This window comes from Megascapheus bottae, chromosome 24, assembly GCF_031878675.1.
Source record: "Megascapheus bottae isolate mThoBot1 chromosome 24, mThoBot2.hap1, whole genome shotgun sequence".
Taxonomy (NCBI): Eukaryota; Metazoa; Chordata; class Mammalia; order Rodentia; family Geomyidae; genus Megascapheus; species Megascapheus bottae.
In genome coordinates, this window is record NC_143532.1 from 27,234,842 (window position 1) to 27,255,471 (window position 20,630).

Sequence of the window (20,630 nt, forward strand, 5' to 3'; positions counted from 1 at the left end):
TATTGTTTTAGGGTATGGCTTATTATTTTTCTATGAATATGAGGGGCATTATTAGCTTATTCATAGATATCTCCATGCTTTTCTTCATCTAGGCACTTGTAATCATAATCTTTCTTCTTTGGGAAGCCCTTGCTAGGGTTCTGCTTACATTTTCATTTGATTTGATCCCACAGTTTGAGCTTGCTTCTCACCAAAGAAGTTGGTTTCATCAGCCACTATGTCTCATCACTTTCTGAGCAACCCACTTTTAAAGGAACTCAACAAATCCATGTCAGAACTTTGCCATCTCCATGACCATCTCCTGATGGCCATCTCCTACCTAGACATTGTTCCCAAGCCCTAAGAACCACAGTTCTTCTTTGTTTTCAGGTTCCTAGAGTAGCTCAGTCTTAAACAATGTGTCCTCATTCCAGCCATTCCTTGGCTAAAGCTGTGAGATAAAGGAATCAGCAGAATGTTTTTCTTCTTCAGTGCTAGCCTGCTATGCAGAAGTAGTCACTGGCACTCTGTATTTCCACAATAGGTTTAAGAGACATTTAGGGTTAATAGGTCTGTAAATCTGTTGTCAGGGACATTTAGCTTACCTGTAGTTGTTTCAGTTTCCCTTTATTCCCATCTAGACTGGATGGAGCTGCACACTGTTTCCTTTCTCAGCTTTTTGGGTTTCCTGTCATCTCTTTTAGATTCCTGTTTTCTAGTAGTGCTCTTCCTCTCTTATCTTTCTTCAGAAGCCTCTCAGACGTTACTCTGACTCATCATCTTTACCACCTCCACTTTCTTTTTTTTTTTTTTTGCCAGTCCTGGGCTTGAGCTCAGGACCTGAGCACTGTCCTTGGACTTTCTCAAGGCTAGGGCTCTACCACTTGAGCTTCAGCACCACTTCTGGCTTTTTTCTATGTATGTGGGACAGAGGAATTGAACCCGGGTGTTTCTGCATGCTAGGCAAGCACTCTACCACTAGGCCAAACTCCCGGCCCCTACCACCTCCACTTTTAAACAAAGTTTTAAGTAGATATCTGCATACTGCACATTCCTACAGAAAATCACTGTCCTTTAAACTACTAATTGAAGATTAAATCAACATTGAAAATCTGTGTTCTTCTCCACAGGAATTATATAAGGAAGTAAACAGTAGAATAGGGTATTCGGATATTAAAAGGTAAAACATTACTTAACATTACTATGTAGGAATTAAGTGGTAACATAATAAAATAAGACTGCCTGATGTTCTACAAATCAAAGACAATTCTACTTACTCATTCCACTTCTTTTTCAAAACTAATACTAGGTTCAACTTACAGCGAATATTTGTCATCATCATTAGTCTTTTTTTGGGGGGGAGGGGGGAGTCCTGGGGCATGAACTCAGGGCATGGGCACTTTCCTTAGACACATTTTGCTCAAGGATAGCACTCTGCCACATGAGTCACAGTGCCACTTCTGGCTTTTCTGTGTATGTGGTACCAAGGAATTGATCCCAGGGCTTCATGCATGCTAGACAAGCACTCTACCACTAGGCTATGCTTCCAACTTTTTTTTTTTCTCCCCAGTCCTGGGCTTAAACTCAGAGCCTGAGCACTGTCCTTGGGTTTTTCTCAAGGCTAGAGCTCTACCACTTGAGCCACAGCACCACTTCTGGCTTTTTTTCTATGTATGAGGTACCAAGGAATCAAACCTGGGTCTTTGTGCCTGCTAGGCAAACACTCTTATCACTAGGCCAAACTCCTGGCTCCTCAACTTTTTAATAAACTTAAATATTGCTTTTAGCCGGAGTTCTTATAAAAGTATTAGAAAGTTTGATTTATGGTGGGAGACTACTGAATATAAGAAACAGACGTTTTTTAGGTCCTGTTTTACCTTAGGTGACAAACATACAGTTTTCCAAATAAACACTATAAATGTGTATTGCATTAGTTTTAAAGAATAGCCAAAGGCAAGATGATTGGAGGGCAGGGGAGAGAAAAGGTGACAAAAACATGAAAAGGGGTATCAATGTTTGAGAAGTAATGTACCTACTACCTGATCAATGTAACTGTAACCACTCTATATCCCAAAAATAAAATTTTAAAAATTTTAAAGAAAGAACAGCCAAATGATATATACTTCCCATTTAAAAATTATAACCTTGGGCTGGGAGTTTAGCCTAGTGGTAGAGTATTTGCTTAGCATGCACGATGACCCAAGTTGGATTCCTCATACATAGAAAAAGTTGCAAGTGGCTCTGTGGCTCAAGTGGTAGAGTGATATCCGTGAGGAAAAAGCCCAAGAACAGTGCTTAGGCCCTGAATAAATAAATATTATATTCTGTTAGCTACTACTATAAAATCATGAAGAAAATGGCCAAGTTTGAATGATGATCATGATGAATACCAAAAAGAGGCATAATAAGAGCCAGGTATGTTGATGAACACCAGTAATGCTAGCTACTCAAGAAGTCAGGAGGATCCTGAGTTCAAGCCAACCTGGCAAAGTTAGTGAGCTCCTATTTCAAAACAAACAAACAAAATGGCTTGGGGTATACCTAAAGTGGTATAACACCTGCCTAGTAAACAGAAGGATCTGGGATAAACTTACAGATTACATTTACAAAAAAAAAAAACAATAAGAAGACATAGTAAGAAGTGAGCACCACAGTTTAACCTCCATGAGTCAGATCTCTGACTCACATATGGATCGTGGATGGTCTCCAGTCTCACAGGTGGATGATAATATACTTTCCTACTCTAAGTTATGTGGATCAAGGGAGAGTTTAGCAATCATGCCTGTAATCCTAGCTACTCCGGAGGCTGAGATGTGAGGATCAAGGTTCAAAGCTAGCCAAGGCACAAAAGGACCTGAGACTCTTATCTCTAACCTCTAGAAAACGGGAAGTGGGGCTAGGTTCACTTGGGGTATGTAGGTAGCATTAAGCTAAAGAGCTCAGGGACAACGCCCAGGCCCAAGGGTAGGGTGGTAGCCTTGAGCTGAAGAGCTCAGGGGCAGCACCAAGGCCGAGTTCAAGCACTATGATCTACAAAAAAAAAAAAAAAGAAAGAAAGAAAGAAAGAAAGAAAGAAAGAAAGAAAGAAAGAAAGAAAAGAAAATACTATGAAACATTTAAATCATCTTTTGATGGGAAGAATATTTAGCCCTAACATTTTGTGGCAGGTATAAATATTCAATATGACCCAATTCACAATTATTTTAATGGTCTCTACTCAGAGCTATAAAAGGAAAGCAATTCTAATCCTTCATAGCTTGAAGGATTTCAGAAAACATAAGTCACATTCATACTTTATGTAAAATAAAACTGGTTGGAGTAACTGGTGATAAAATTGAATGATATTTAGAAGGCCATAATTTTATGGCTGATTATGCTACAAAGAAAAACACCTTCCTTCTGATAAATACCTCTAATTTAAGTCTATCAGCTTGTTAAAAAGACATGAAATTTCATGCTCTCACGATATTTCTAAGAGAGAAAAATCGAATCTAGCCAGACACTACACATCTGTGAAATGATACTTGGGAATAAACAGCACTGTCTCACTTAGGGAAAAGTAACTTTAATTGCAATTTCATCATTTTAACATATGATATACTAGTTTAACTCCACTAAATCATTCTAGCTATACACTTTATTTCAAGCATTTATAAAATCCTCACAATAATGATCTAGGAAATTAAATGTCGGTAGAAAATGACGTTTGTCCTCTTTTCACTTAATGAGAAAATTTACTTTTTTTTTGTTTGTTTTTTGCCAGTCCTGAGGCTTAAACTCAGGGCATTGGCACTGTCCCTGAGCACTTTTTTCAAGATATATTAAGTGGTCAAAAGTGGCTATAAAGTTACTGATTCAGATCTTTGCTAGTACATAAATATAGAAATGTATCTGGAACAAAACACATAGCCTAGGAGAATGAAAAAGACTAATGATATAGGTGCAGTAGCTCATGTGTGTAATCCTAGCTGTTCAGGAGTCTAAAATCTGAGGATCATGGTTCAGAGCTAGCCTGGGCACTAACAGTTCATAAAACTCTTATCTTCAATTAATTACCAGAAAATCAGAAGTGGCACTGTGGCTAAATGGGTAGACAATAGCCTTGAATTTAGGAGCTCAGGAACAATGCCTAGGCCCAGAGTACAAGCCCCCTGACCACCAATAAAAATGATAAAAAGACTAATGATAGTGACAAATATGTACTGGAGGTTGAACCTAGTACCAGTACCATCAATGCTTTTCATATATTATGTTACCATCTCAAGAACTGCATAGGGAGATATTACCAGTACCTATATTTTGTACATGAAAAAACCCAAAACACCGTGAAGTTAATTTAACACTAAAGAATCAGCAGTATTAGAAACTGGTGTGTTAGTCTGTATTAACTGTTGAGAAAAGAGTTACTGTAGTAAGACTGAGCCTGCAAACCTCAGAAAAGACTGCCAATAAGTGTAAGTCTTGGCTGGTAAGTGGGAACTGGAATGCTGGAAAGATTCCCATGGTTTTTTCCTATGCCTACATTATTTATACCAAGAAAGTCACTTCTACTACATCTGGTTTCTCTGGGAGTCTGAAATTTCAGCAAGTGCTAACTAAGCTGAGGCTACAAATCCAACAAGCCGCCAATAAAAACCTTGAGCAATAAAAAATCTGAGTCCTAATAAACTCAAATATCAAATGAATGCACTCTAATGATCTCTCTAGGTAGATAGCATTTTACATGTGCTGACAAGATACCAAGTTACATGTGCTGACAAGATACCAAGATACCGTGGTGGCAAAATAAATGACTCTGAAGCTAGCCTTTTGTTTCTTCCAGATTGTGCCCCAGGCACCTTCTCACTTGCAGATTTTACTTTCTCTTTAGCACCTTTGGCTACATTAAATATAGTCACTACTACAAGTGCTGACTCTATGAGTCCTTTAAAGAATCATCAGAAAGGGGTGACACTGATCAAGATGAATTATCACTGCTTTCTTGAATAGCAATGCCTCTGCATAGCTACCTAAAGATTAAAAAAGCCTTGAAAGTAAAACAAAACTGGCATTGGTCTTAGGGATTCATAAATTACTGATGAACAAATATGAGCACTTTGGGGAAACACAGATGTAGGGAAGTAGAAGTAGTAGGCAACTAGAAGCACATTGTATTTGTATAGAAGCTTACAGGTGAAAAATGATGTTACACATATTATGTCCTTTCATTTCTGCATAGCTTGGTAAAAGTCTTGTTTTCTAACCTATAATTACTAGCTTCTTTGCAGGTAAATGAACGAAATATTATATAAGTTCAATTTATCCAGAGTAATACACATGTTGAAAAGAAATTCTGACAAAGATTTTCTTTAAGTAATATTTGTTACAATTATGGTATTTACTTGTCTCTTGAAAATTTGGGTTTTTACAAAAAGCAAATGCCAGATGCAACAAATAAACAAATTCATGTCTAAATAACAATTCTCAATCACCTCTCACTGAAAGAGTTCTTTCCACTTCAAAATTTTAAAACCTTGAACTGGGAAGGGAGAGATAGTTATAACCTATCTACACTGACTTGTACCTTTCCAGAGAACATAGATGCTATTGCAATACTGCTTAAATTAATCCTTAAAAATGTTGTGAGAATCTCAGTCCTCATCACAATGTTTTTACCTTATCAGCCTGACGCATATAGCAGTAGAGAATTCCTCTCATACACTTTATAGCAGAATGCTCCAGCTCATGGGTCCTTCCTCTGTCATCATCAATGCGCCTGGGTGAGAGAGATAACTCATGAAACAAATTGGAAATGCATTTGAAAAGGAAGCAGAGCTTTTGATAATTAAGCATTAACTGTCTGACTAATCCTGTGTTCTGGTAGAGTCCACTAATTCTGTCGCAGTGAAAGTCAATTTGCCAGCAGACTTAGAAATGTTGCAATGAAAAAGAAAATCCTACAATGAAACATGCAGTTTTTTCCCCTTTTAGAAAGCAAGACAATTCCCTTTAAAACTGTATATAGTATTTTCCATAATGGCTGACTGAAACTTTAAAGGTTATTTTCATATCAATAGAAAAAAAACCAAGAAACAGATTTTCTAAAAGTCACAATTATAAACTTAGAGGGAAATTTTAAGTTCCATCCTTGCATATCATGCAGTAGCCACTTGGACTTAAAGAAGCATAAGTTAAGGTCTTGCTCTGTCATGTGTTTAATAATGCTGGGTGGGGCAATTTATCCAGAGTCAAGAATGTACTTAACCCCTAATACAGATCCAGTGTGACCTGTGACATATTTTGGCATAAATTTTGAAACTCTAAAGTCTTAACTTAAAACCAATTGACCATGCTTTATATCTTTTACTTTCAAAAGTAAAAGAATAGAGAATATCTATTAAACTAAGTGAAAAATGTTCTTTTTTGCATGAGTAGCTTTTTATTATACATCAGTCACTTAAAAAATTGATGGGGATTACTCATTTTACACAACTAAAAAATTAAAAATTATTCACTCCTTGTTTTATTTACTCTCTCTTACTAAAATGTCTGTCAATCCATCTTGCCTGATTAGAAACTAGTTTATACTTGTTTACAAAAATGTACTGTAGGGGCCAGGAGTTTAGCCTAGTCAAAGAGTGCTTGCCTTGCATGCATGAAGACCCAGCCCAGGTTCAATTCCTCAATACCACATATATAGAAAAAGCCTGAAATGGTGATGTGGCTCAAGTGGTAGAGCTCTAGCCTTGAGAAAACCCAAGGACAGTGCTCAGGTCCCCAGGTCCTGAGTATAAGCCAAGACAGATACACACGCACACACATACACACAAAGGTACTGTAATTCCTACTCCTAAAGACCTCATATATGACTATAGGGGAAAATGATTATTATTTTAACACAGTATACTGAATGTCAGAAAAAAGTAAGTTATTCATCATTGCATATTATTTCTCCTTTTTAATGTAGGCACTACAGTAAAAGCAGCAGGAATTTGCCCAGTATTTTCCCTCTCTGATATAAGACATAGAGGTTTAGGGTCAAATTCTAAATAGACAATGAACTCAGTGAAGTAAGGATTTTAAATTTTCTATCAGATGTTTGAAGCCTTCTGGGAAAAGGTTAATGCATGACTTTTATCCATATGTTGCCTATTCTATATCATTTAAAGCAATTTTCTCCTAACATTTTAGTTTTCAAATTTTTCAATATGTCCAAGAGTTAAAAGGTAGCTACAATGAATAAGGCGTTTACTCTGCCTAGTTTTAAATTTAATAAAATAGTATTGTATTTCATAAAATATGTAAAAATACTTTAAATAACATTAACACAGCACTGTGTTAAAGATAACTAATTCATAGTACCTCAATATTCAATTTTCTTTTTAAGAATCTAACATATTATTAATTTATGAGGAATGATATTCATGTAAAAATATAATATCAAATCAGAAATGAACACAAAGGCCACTCACCAAAAATGAATGTATACTTAATAATCTTAATTATGACTCAAATGTATTATTGACCATGCATCAGAATTCACAGTTCTTCATACAATAAAACAAGGAGAATTCAGTGATGTGAATTTTTTTGCTCTATAAAATAATATTTAAAACTAGCACCAGATCTGACTACTGAAATCTCAATAAATTGTTTTAAGTAAAACTCTAAGTCAACAAGAGTAATAAATAATTCCTGATCCATGCACTATCATTAATTATATAACATGACAAGTCTGTTAATTACTCTTGCTCCAATTTTATCATCGATAGACTTCAACATCCTCAATGCCTTCTGTGATTAAAAGCAATCAGTTCAATGGAGTTCATTCTGCTAAAGACTAAAGTAGAATTGAGAATGCTACAGGAAGAACTATTTGTATGTAAAGTCATAAAATAAGGCTAGACACTGGTGGCTCATATTTATAATCCTAGCTACTCAGGAAGCTGAGATCTAAAGATTGGTTTGAAACCCGGAAGACAAAGAGAATCTCATTTCTCACTAACCAGCAAAAAGTCAGAAGTGGAGGTGGGGCTCAAATGGTATAGTATCAGCCTTGAATGAAAAAGCTATGTTTAATTCCAATTATTACTGACCCATGTGTGCACATGCATGTGTACACACACAGACACACACTGATACACACAGCATAATAAAATAGTAGAACTGTACTCAAACCCTTCTAAAGTGAAATGGTTTATACTAAAGAGTGTATGAAGAGTCAATGTTCACACAGTAAATAAGCAACCGAGCAGAAAGATAGTTGCTTAATTTCTCTTAATCTCACAAAACTTTAATCTCTAGTCTTAGAGTCAATAGAAAAGAACAAAATAGCCAGTTCACCTGTATGCTAGAGCCAAAGCCCAGGCTCCAGCGGCGCAGTAGAGACTGTCCTGAATCTTGGCCTTTCGATCATCACCACATGTTTTAGTTGGAAAGAGCCCAGTGGTTGGACTTTGATAGAGCAACAATGTTGACTTGACTACAATGGAAGAGAGACAAAAAATGACTTCTTCAACAATCCATTCACCTTGGGCTCAGAATCTTAGGTTTTCTCATTCCATTTCTGAAAATTCGTTTGTTGTTTCTAAACTTAAGTGTTTTGCAAAAATTTTGAGACTATTAAATCACATCAAGTCACTCTAGCCTCTGTTGGAATCCACCCTGCACAATATGATCTTCATCACATTCTTGAGTAAGAACTTAGCTAGCTGGAAATTGGAAAGTATTTAGCATATCCTGTTTAATGTGGTATGATTCAAATCTTATTAAGACAACCTCAGGCACCAGGGAGAAAAGGATTAATCAAAACACAGAGTACAATATCCTCAAAACAGTCAGCATGATAAAATTATCTAAAACATATGTACAACGAAGAATACTACGCATTTGACAAACCATAAAGGTCAGTTCAATGGTATGTGTAAATTATTCACAAATTAGAAAGGATTATGAAAAAGAGAGAACAGGCCAGAATTCTGATGAGTACATACATATGTATGTTGTATGTATTTATGTATATATGGTTGGTTGTATAGACATACATGTATACTTCTGCATACATGCATAAATACACACACCCACACATACATAACTTTTATATTTGGTTATATGCATGAAATCTTTACTATTTTTGATCTATAGTAGCTATAAAAAAGGATCGTGTGATGCTGTTCATCCTTGTTTGAATTCCTTTTATCCTTCTTGCCTTACTGCTTTGCCTAGGAATTCCAGGACTATTTTGAAGAAGAGTAGGAGGATCTTGACTTTCATAGAAATGACTTCAGTTTTTCTCCACTTTGTATAATGTTGGCTATCAGTTTGTCATACATAGAATCTATTATTTACTCCGTTTTATTATAATGAAGTACATACACTCTATTCCTAAATTCTTCAGACTTTTTATCAAAAAAGGGCTTTGAATTTTGTTCAATGTTTTTTCTGTGTCAAATGGGATGATATATAATTTTGGTTGATTCTATTTATGTTCAGAGATGCATTTACTGATTTGTTTGTTAAACCATCATTGCAACATTGGAATTAGAACTAGATCATGGAGTATAATCTTTTTAATGAGTTATTACATTCAGTTTGCGAGTACTTGATTGATCATTTTTACATCTTTGTCTTAAGACACTGTGGTCTGTAATTCTCTTTTCTTCTTATAGCAATGTCTAGATTTGCAACGGATGTAATCTAGCCTTCATAGAATGAATATCGTTGTGTTCCTTTTGCTTCTGCCGTGTGGAAACTTTGAGTAGTATTTATGTAAGTTCTTTGAAGGTCTGATATAATTAAAAAATGAACCTAGTAGGTCCTGAACTTTTCTTTTACACTTTCAATTGCATTGCTTGCTATAGATTTAAGTGGATATATATTTTGATTCAATTAAGCTAGCTCAAATGCATCTAGAAATTTATCTACTGTTTTTAGATATATCACTTTCTTCAAATGTAAGGTTTTTTTCTTTTAAGTATTCCTTCATGAATCAGGATTTCACTGGTATTATTCTGATATTGTATTTTTTATTCCTAATTTTATAATGTGGGTCTTTTTTTCCACATTTCATTCAAACCAGTTAAAGGTTTACCAAACTTAATTTTCTTCCAAAGGACCAATTTTGTTAGTCTACATTTCATGAATTTTTTGACCTAAACTTTTTTTTAAAAAGTTATCTATGCGGCCAAGAGTTTCGCCTAGTGGTTGAGTGCTTGCCTAGCATGCCCAAAGACCCAAAAGAAACCAGAAATGGTGCTGTGGCTCAAGTGGTAGAGCACTAGCCTTGAGGAAAGCCCAAGGACATTGCTCAGTCCCTGAATTCAAGCCCTATCAATGACAAAAAATTAAAAAAGGGTTATCTGTTTACTTATTATTGTAAAGGTTATGTAGAGAAGATTTACAGTTACATAAGTCAGGTGATAAGTATATTTCTCTTTGAACAGTGTCGTCTCCTTCCTCATTATTTCCCAGATGTTTCCCTTTCAAAACCCTTCTCCTATAAAGTGCATAGTTTATTTTCAACTTAGCATTCACCCTTTATGTACTACTCCTTACTCTCCTCAAAACAGATAAACTTATATTCAATAAGTACAGAAGTCAAATACAGCAACAAAGGAGGGGGAAAAAGCAAAAAAACAAAAACCTTGTTTCCCTTTGTTGGAGTGCAGTTCAATAAACATTTTATATGCTCATATGGACATAGTTGTTCATAGGGAAATGGAGAGACTTGAAAAAAATTATATTAAGGGAGGTAAACGAAATCCAAAGAAACACAAGTTGCATAGTTTCCCTCATTTGTAGTTATTAAAATGTGCCTATAAATCGACAAGTAAACACAATGGATGGTAGAGAACAAAAAAATTACACTTGGAGATGATAAAATAAACAGGACTTATCACCAAAGGAAGATATTCTTAGGAGAGGATCACAATAGCTCAATAAACTTGTGCATACGACCAAATCATTATTATTTCTGCATGCTAACTTAGAGACTGGCTTATTCTTAGTGCATCATTAGGCTTTAAGATGTAAGTGTGCTACATCATTTTAGACAGACCGATAATCTTGGTATAGGTGCTACATTATTAGACTACTTGAAATTTTTGTTTTCTTCTGATGCTTACTGCTATACCTTGCTGTCTGAGCACTCCTGTTGCTGTATCACAAGAGGGGTAGAGGTCTGTGTTCTCATCATATTCTAAAAAGTTTGATTGTTTTTTTCCTCTTTTTTTCTTCTATGATGCACTCATGATTTAAAACAATGTTTTGTTCAATATCCATTTGAGTATTTTCTGTAGCTTCTTTCCCTGAAGTTTTATTCCACAATAGTTTGACAGAATATAAGGAATTGTTTCAATGTCCTTGTATTTGTAAATGCTGGGTTTATGTCCTAAAATAACATCTATTTTGAAGAAAATTCCATGGGCTGCTGAGAAGATAGTATACTTGTATAGTAGCTGGATGAAATCTATATAAATGTTTTTTAGGTCCAGAGTTTCATTACTAGATCATGAAGATTAATGCTTGGTATATACAGGCATTAAATCCTGAGATTACCTTGTTAGATTATTTATTATGTTGAAAATGAGATACTAAAGTTCCAAACTACACGGGATCTACCTGTGATCAGTTTAATAAAGTTGGGCATATTTTGTGCATGTAAGTTTTGCCTCAATAAATTGTACCAGTTATTAATATGATGTGACCAATATAGCTCTTCTAATTTTGAAGTTGTTTATCACATCAGTACCGTCAATCCTGTATGTTTTCTGGGACCATTTGTTGGGAAGATCTCTTTCTACCTGGTTACCCTAAGCCAATGTTTTGTCTTTGTCAATGAAATATGTTGGTGATTGTCCAAAAATCATCTAGTCTTGTTTTTAACTCCAACTTGCCATTCTATTTCTTTAAATTGGAGAATGGAAGAAATTGATATTCAGTGTACATACAGAAAGATATATAGTGTTGCTTTTTATTTTGTTTTTGTTTTGGTTTGTTTTTTGCCAGTCCAGAGGCTTGAACTCAGGGTGTGGGCACTGTCCTTGGACAATTTTTGCTCCAGGGTAGCGCTCTGTCACTTGAGCCACAGCACCATTTATGGCTTTTTTTGTGTATGCAGGTCCAGGAAACTGAACTCAGGGCTTTGTGCATGCTAGGTGAGCCATGCTCCCAGCCCCTCATTTTGTTGTTTTTGTGATGTATGTTATTTTTTTATTCCTCGTCATCTGAACTACTCACTTAGTGAAATGTTTATTTTTCCTATCATTTTCCTGTGTTTATCTACCTCTTTGGTATGTATGATTTCTTTAATACCTATGATGGTGAGGGTCTGGTAATGTGTCTATGTTTACAGAAAGATGTATACCAATATTTTCTGTGTTTTCCTTAACCTTTTTAAGCATTACCAGATTTGAGAATTTGTTAACATACATTAATATTTAATGTATACAGATACATAACATACACACACACTTTATATATATATATATTTATATTTATAAAATAATTCACAAGCCAGAATGTAGCATACACACACACACACACACACACACACACACACACACACACACACACACATATATATTTATAAAATTATTCACAGCCAGAATGTTTGCTGGATCACCTCACAGTTACAATACAGATATTCAATGGGAATAAACATTGAAACCCTTCCAATATCCAAATGACAGAATAATATCACCCACATAACACAGACACACAGACACTGAAACTAGGGCATCATGAATAGGACAACATGAGGCTTAGCTTACCAATTCTGTAATAATGATCCAACTTATCCCACAGAGTTTCATTATTAGATCTTGGAAGATTAATGCTTTTGAGTGGTTCATAAACTGAGCCTATGAGAAAAATTCAAAAAAATTAAATTCAGTCATCTTCACCCAGATAAACAAAGAAAGGTTTGAAACAAAGAAGCACTACTTAACACATTTCATTTTCATATGTGAAAAAAAGCTGAACTACTATATTTACTACTGTCAAAACTTTATTAAGGGTAGGAGAAAGAAGACAAAGAAGACATCCTTGAAAATAAGAAGGGGAACCACTCATAGCCTCAGGACACTCCCACCCTCACAACCAGCACTACATTCAACTATCTGTTGTATATGTTGACTGAACAACTCAGCTATCACTAACATTCCTGTGGTAGTCATAAGCTAATTTCTCATTAGTAAGAAAAATATCTAATTATTGTTCCTTAAATCCTCACCTTATTTCTTATGCTAATACTCCACTAGATAATAATGTTCTGTCAAATGTTTACACCCTAAAAACCTGAAAGGGAAAGGATTATTCTCACATGTTCCAATTTGATGCATCTCACAAAAATTCAGTTAGTTTTATACTTAAATACTTAAGCTTCACTTTTTCCTATGTAGGTAATATTCCTGACTTAGTATCTGGATTGTAAACAGAGATGAATTCTCCTACTCAGATATAAAAACTACTATAAGGTATTAGCAGAGCACACAGCTCAAAAGCTACAAGACAAAAAATATTCATGATAATATGCCACAAAATGGGACATAGAAAGTTGGTCACTTGACTACTGTGCTTACTGAACTATAGAAAGAAAAAAAATGTTTGTATATTTAACTATTAGATTGAACAAAATCTCATATTTTGAATGAAAAGCACAGGAAATCCTTAACATTTCAGATTCAAATTAACCTATCTCTAGTTTTAAGTAATGTATACCACATACTGATAGTATACCAAATAAACTAATCTAGAGTTTATCTAGGAGGAGAGAGATAAATGGCACAGACAGGCATTAAGATTAAGAGTTTAAGGTAAAGGTATTTATATTCATAAATTTGCTATGTGTATTATGCAGGTTTAAAACCAAGTTACTGGCGCCGGGAGTTTGGCTGAGTGGTAGAGTGCTTGCACCAAGACCCAGGTTCAATTCCTTGGAACCACATACATAGAAAAAAGCTGAAAGTGGTGCTGAAGCTCAAGCAGTAGAGCTCTAGTCATGAGAAAGTCCAAGGACAGTGCTCAGGCCTTGAACTCAAGCCCAGGACTGGCAAAAAAAAAAAAAAAAAAACAAGTTACTGAGAATCCTAAGTTTAGGTGACAGTGAACATTACAAAGAAACTAACAAAAAGAACCTACACATTCAGACAAAAATCCCATTATCTTCTTTGGAAAGAAAAATGCTTTATGGATAAAAATAGGAAACAATGTATTCTGGGTGAAGGCTGAGTAAAGTCTCTTCATAACACCACTAAGTAGAATAAACTGATAGTAAAAAATGGAAAGTTCTGAAAACTGAAATATCCTTATGATTCCTAGCATCATACTATACAGAAACCAAAGGCCCATCTCAGCCAACTTTACTGTATTCAACAGGCACTGAAAAAACTGGAGATGCTACAACACAGAAACACCATCTATGGATAAGAATATACATTATTAAAATACCTATGTCATTGAAAACAATCAATAGACTTAATATAATTCCCATCAAAACTCCGCTAATATTCTTTACTGAACTAGAAGAATCAATTCTAAAATTCTCTTGGAAGCATAGCAGACCCTGAATAGCCAAAAGAATCCTATGCAAAAAACACTGATGTATAAAGTATCACAATACGTAACTTGAAATTACATTACAAAGCTACAGTAGCAAACACAGCATGGTATTGATACATATACCCATACAGCTACAACCATCCAATTTTCAACAAAGGCACCAAAAAAACTATAATGGAAGAGACAATCACTTCAACAAACAGTGCTGGAAAAGCTGCATAGCTCATACACAATGATTGATAACAGTTCTTTCTTATCCTGTACAAAAATATCAATTCAAAATTGATCAAAGATCTGATAATCTGAATTTGAAATTCCTAGATAAGCATAAATAACACTTATCTAAATAGAATTGTAGTTGCTATAATAAGGACAAGAATTGAGGGCCAGGAGTTTGGCCTCCTGGTAGAATGCTTGCCTAGCATGCAGAAAGACCAGGTTCAACTCCTAAGCACCTTATATACAGAATAAAGGTAGACATGGTGCTGTGGCTCAAGTGGTAGAGCTCTAGTCTTGAGAAAGTCCAAGGACAGTGCTCTGGGCTTGAGTTCAGTCACCAGGACGGAAGGAAGGAAGGAAGGAAGGAAGGAAGGAAGGAAGAAAGGAAGGAAGGAAGGAAGGAGAACAAGACAAGACTATAAAACATTAAAAAGCTCCTATAGAGTAATGGAAACAACTGCAAAGTTTAGGAAAACAGTATTTTCAATATCCAAAATAAGGATTAAACTAATAAATGAATAAAGAAATCATATATTTATATACATACGTATATACCCACAATGGAGTCTTATACAGCCATAATAAGTTAGATATATAAAATGTTTTATAAATAGGCATGAGTTAGAGGAGAAAACTATTTTTATACAAGTGTATGGTAGTAGAATATACTGGGAGAGAGTGAAAAAAATAAATGTACTCATTACCTGACTTATGGGGGGGGGGGGCGGGGGAAGGGAGGGTCATGGGGCTTGAACTCTGGCCTGGGTGCTGTATCTGAGCTCTTTAGCTCAAGGCTACCGCCCTACCCCAGGCCCTGGGTGCTGTCCAGGAGCTCTTTCAGCTCAATGCTACAGCCCTACCAAGGAGCCATAGCTCTACTTCCCCTTTTCTAGTGATTAATTGGAGATAAGAGTCTCAAGGCTTTGTAGGCTTTGTATTGCCCAGGCTGGCTTTGAACCAGACTCCAGAGTAGCTAGGATCACAGGCGTGAGTGACCGCACCCAGTTCTGACTTATTTAACTAAAATTATGGCGCCTAGCACCTTTACCAATAACAATAAAAACTTTTAGAAAAGAGAAAATACAAAAAGAAAGACAAATGAAGCATCTTAAAATTACTTTAAATGAGAGAGGTGATAAAAGTAATAGAGGAACTGAATTTAAACGAAGCATAATATATTCATGTTTACTACAACTAAAACCTTTTGCATTGGTAATATATACTAATGAAATTTTATAATACTTCCCTAAAACAGAAAAAAAACAAAACCTTGCAAAACCTCCAAAGGATATTTTTAAACTATCAGTCTAACCAAAAATGACATTTAAATAGTTTTAAAGTTTGAAATCTTAAAATGACAGATACTTTCAGTATCTTTAGATCACCTACACCTTCTTGAGAAACAGCGAAGGTAAAACTGATTTTCTTTTCTGTTTAGTTCATCATGCTCAGAAATTTAGAACATTTACTGAATAAGTAGGAAAATGAATACATATACCTGATGACACTTTCATTAAGTGATGTGTCTTGGAGATATTAAAGGAACTCAGTATATCTATTTGTAATAATATTTTAAAAGTAAAAATATGTCACAGTGCAAGAAATGAACAGTATAATCCTATATATTGCAAAACTAATTCATAATAAGTATGTATATACTGTTTGCAAATGTACACAAAAACTGTTACAAGTGTTTGCTACTAAGCAAAGGAACATGATTTTTACTCCATATTTTAAATGGGAAAAGGAAAGTCTAGGCACTTTATAAGACATAAGGCAGTTTAAATAAATTATCCAATTTCAAAGACTTGACAAGGCTATAAGGTTGATATTAAGTCGAGGTACACAAAGAAATTGTCAAACATTAGTATAGCTGGGCACTGGGGGTTCAAATCTGTAATCCTAGCTACTTAGGAGGCTGAGATCTGCAGTTTATACTTCAAAGGCAGCCTGGGCAGAACAGTCCATGAAACTCTTTAACTCCAATAAATCCCTCAGAAAAAGAAGCTCAGTGACAGAGCCCATGTGCTGGGTTTAATTCCCACTCCCATCCTCCCCACGCCCCCCCCCCAAAAAAAAAGTCAGTACAAATGTCTCTGAAGAACTATATGTGTGTTCTCTTCCTTATATTATAAACTGTTGCCAAAAGAAAGAGCTTTCCTAAGAAGACCTAAATGCCCTTTGTTTTATTTTTCTAACTTAAACAGTAGAATTTTCCAAAGCTATATGTACATATTGACCCTTTCTATTTACTTCATGATACTTAATCTATTATCACAGTTCATTGGAACCTTCAAGTTTTCTTTGGCAGCACTGGACTTTGAAACAATAGCTCTACGCTTACTAGGCAGACTATCAATCATTTGAGCTACATCTCCAGCCTCATTTTCTTCTAGTTGTTTTTGAGATAGGGTGAAAGACCAGCTACTCTGAAGCTTCTTTTTTTATTTGTATTTTTAAGTAGTTATACAATTCCATATTTCAAGTTACAAGTACAATGCATCTAAATCAATCTTATCCCTTCTCACCAATTTTCCCCCTCAGGTAGTTTAATTTTTACATGCTGTGCATTGAATATAATGGCTACATATCCTTTGTTTTTAGATCTGTATTTCTCCATAGCAAGATAAGAAAGGCATTTTATGTACAAAATACAAACTGGTAAATATAAGTAACAGTTTTATAAAAATGAAGTCACATTTACCTATTCAACTTAGCCAAATAAAATGTGAAAAGGCCATTCCACTATTTCTATTTTATTTTTAATAAAAAGGTATTAGGTTCTTCCAGTGACCTTTAGAAAAAGAACGTGGCCCATAAAATCTATTTAAGGTGTTCACTCTGGTTGACGTTTCATGTGTTGACCTTATGAATGCCAATTACTCAATTAGTTTTTTAATTTCTCTTCTTATTTATATTCCAGTAGAGTACATTGCCATAATGTATTATGATTCTGTATGATATTTGTAAGCCCTGAGCTGTATCCTGACAGTCCTAATCCTTTCCTGACAAAGGTGTTAGAATTCCTTCATAGGAAAAAAAATGCATTTAAAGAACAAATTATTTAATGTTTTCAATAGTGGTTTCCGGTACTGGAATTTGAACTCAAGGCGTCATACTAGCTCAGCTTGCTTGCTTAGCAGGCATTCTACCTCTTAAAGCACATTTCCAAGTCTTGCTTTTTGCTAGTTAAACTGGAGAGCCCCATGGCTTTTTTCAGACCATGATTTTTCAGATCTCAGCCTCTCTAGTAGCTAAGATTGTAGGTGAGAGCTACGAGTACCAGGGTTAACAATGGTTGTTTTACTCATTGCTGTAACCCTACTGTCAATGGTGTTTGACTGTGAACTTGATAGATATTCATTGAACAAATCGTTGCTATTCTTTGCTATCCAAACTTTACCAAAAGAGTTACTCAGAATCAACTGCAATGTTTACAGTGATTCAGGAAGATGAAGTTAAGTAAAATTTATCAATAATAAACTGTATCCATAAAATTATTAAACTTGCTCTATTCTGTGGATCACTTTATAAAGGATGCTACTAATCAGAATATAGACCAATTCTCCACAGAAACTTTGAGCAATTACTTTAGTGAAATTTTTAAATTCTACATTTCTAAGACTTGATTACTATACAGATGAAAATTTGCTCTGTTATAAAACATAACATGAGAGATGCACGGTGGCTCATGCCAGTAATCCTAGCTACTTAGGAGGCTGAGATCTGAGGATCAAGGTTCAAAGATAGCCTGGGCACAAAAGGACCTGAGACTCTTATCTCCAATTAACCTCTAGAAAACAGGAAGTGGGGCTTGACTCAAGGGTAGGGCAATAGCCTTGAGCTGAACAGCTCAGGGATAGCGCCCAGGCTGAGTTCAAACCCCATGACCCACAAAAAAAAAAAAAAAAAAGATAAATAAATAAATAAATAACATGAGGTATTTTGTTACGTCATAGTTTCCCCTACAAAAATACTTTTAAGCTTGGTACCAGTGGTTCATATCTGGAATTCTTAGCTATTCCAGAGGTCGAGCTGGACACTTCCAGCTATAGCACAAGTTGTAGAGCACTACCTCTAATCAAAATAAGCTTAGGGATAATACTCAGGACCTAAGTTCAAGGCCTGGCCAGGGGACGGGGAGTGTGTTAGTGGGGATACTTTCAACACTGAAAATACAGATTTGAACCATATCCACTTATCATTTTCACTTTGATGAATAAATACTCTAGTTTTGGCAAAAGTCAGCAGTACAGTTAATATTTGTTCTTAGTTTTAACATCCTACTAATAATATGAATACAGGAAACCTTGAATACTAATAAAAAACAAAACAAAATGCATTAAAATAGTTTTGATTTTTTTCTTTCTTTCTTTTTAATTCCTTCCTTCTTTCCTCCTTTACTTCCTTCTTTCTGGATTATAAGTATGTACCATCACGTATGGCCATAGTTTAGTTTCAACTACAGTAGTATAAGTTTAATAGAATAGGACAAGTATTAGAACTTATCAGCACAGGCATGAACTTTATGAAGAGAGCCCCAGGGGCATAGCAAATAAGAGAGGCACTTGATAAATGGAAGCAGGAGACTCTTATCTCTAACAAATGACCAGAAAACTAGAAGTGGAACTGTGGCTCAAGTAGTGTACCATTAACCTTGGGCAATAAAGCTCAGGAGCAGCACCCAGGTCCAGTTCAAGCACCAGGATTAGCACACACACACATACACATACATACATACATACACACACACACACAGACAAACACACACAACCATTGGATTCCATCTCACTCCATTAAGATTGGTCACATTTATCAGCAACTATTGGTAAAGATGTGGGGGGAAGGGAATTATTATAGTTGGTGGGAATGTAAAGTAGTACAATCACTTGAAGGAGATTTGAATATTCGCCCCAAAAAATTTAAATAATCAATTATACTACTCTTGGGCATCTACCCAGAGCAACACAAATCAGGACACATTAAAGATAGTGGTATACAGTGACTGTATGTAGAGAATACCTCCTTGAATACTTATTTGTTAAGCATGACATTTTAAATATGATGTAAAACTCAATGTTAATAAAATCTGAAAAAATACTGGCATATTCATGCTTTATGCTGCACTATTTATAATTGCCAAGTTATGAAAACAGCCTGAGGAACTACAATGAATGAGTGGATCAAGAAACTGTGGCATAATGCACAATGGAATTTTACTCATCTATTAGAAAGAACAATACTATGTTATTTTCAGGGAAACAGATACATGTGGAACAGAACCATTGTTAAGTAAGTCAGGCTCAGAGAGACAAACAGCTCGTGTTTTCTCTTATATATGGAAGTTAGATCTACATACAACTATGCACGATAACAGATACAGGGCTCAATGCATTTGCACACAAACTGACTAAAGGAGTTATTACTTAGTGGAGGAATCTGAAAGTATAATTCTTGTGAACAACTAAAGTACTCCATATCCAAACAAATACCACAAAGTAAAAACATGATTTGGGGGTTGGAAAAAGGAGGAGGAGGACAGGAATAGAAGGAAGAAGAGCAAGCAAATGTAGTCAATATATTCAATGCATTTTATGCAAAAACTAAACTATGTAATTTGAGAGTAGAGATGGAAAGGAGAAAATGGGGAAGAACAAATGACGGAATGACATTGACCAAGAAGCATTATACTCATATTCCATACAAAATAAATGTATTAATACACACATTTTTATGTTTTAAGACATTATATGTGTTTTCAAATTATTTTAAATTTTAAAAAAGTTACAGGTAGGAGCTGGGACCTCAAACCTAGTTACTTAGGAGGCTGAGAACTGTATCTTGAGGTTCCATGCAGCTTAGGCAGAAAAGTCTATGACTCTCTGATCTCCAAT

At 35.2% G+C, this 20,630-nt stretch overlaps 1 protein-coding gene across 2 annotated transcripts in view; it reads right to left on the reverse strand.

The window, feature by feature from the left end:
- Phkb (phosphorylase kinase regulatory subunit beta) overlaps positions 1-20,630 on the reverse strand; it is a 210,914-nt gene that overhangs the window by 170,011 nt on the left and 20,273 nt on the right. For both annotated transcript variants that reach the window (XM_090357682.1, XM_090357683.1), the window contains exons 2-4: positions 12,729-12,818; positions 8,302-8,440; positions 5,635-5,734 (exon numbers count right to left, since the gene is read on the reverse strand). In XM_090357682.1, coding sequence (XP_090213808.1) covers positions 5,635-5,734; positions 8,302-8,440; positions 12,729-12,818 — 329 coding nt within the window. The remainder of the gene's footprint in view (positions 1-5,634; positions 5,735-8,301; positions 8,441-12,728; positions 12,819-20,630) is intronic.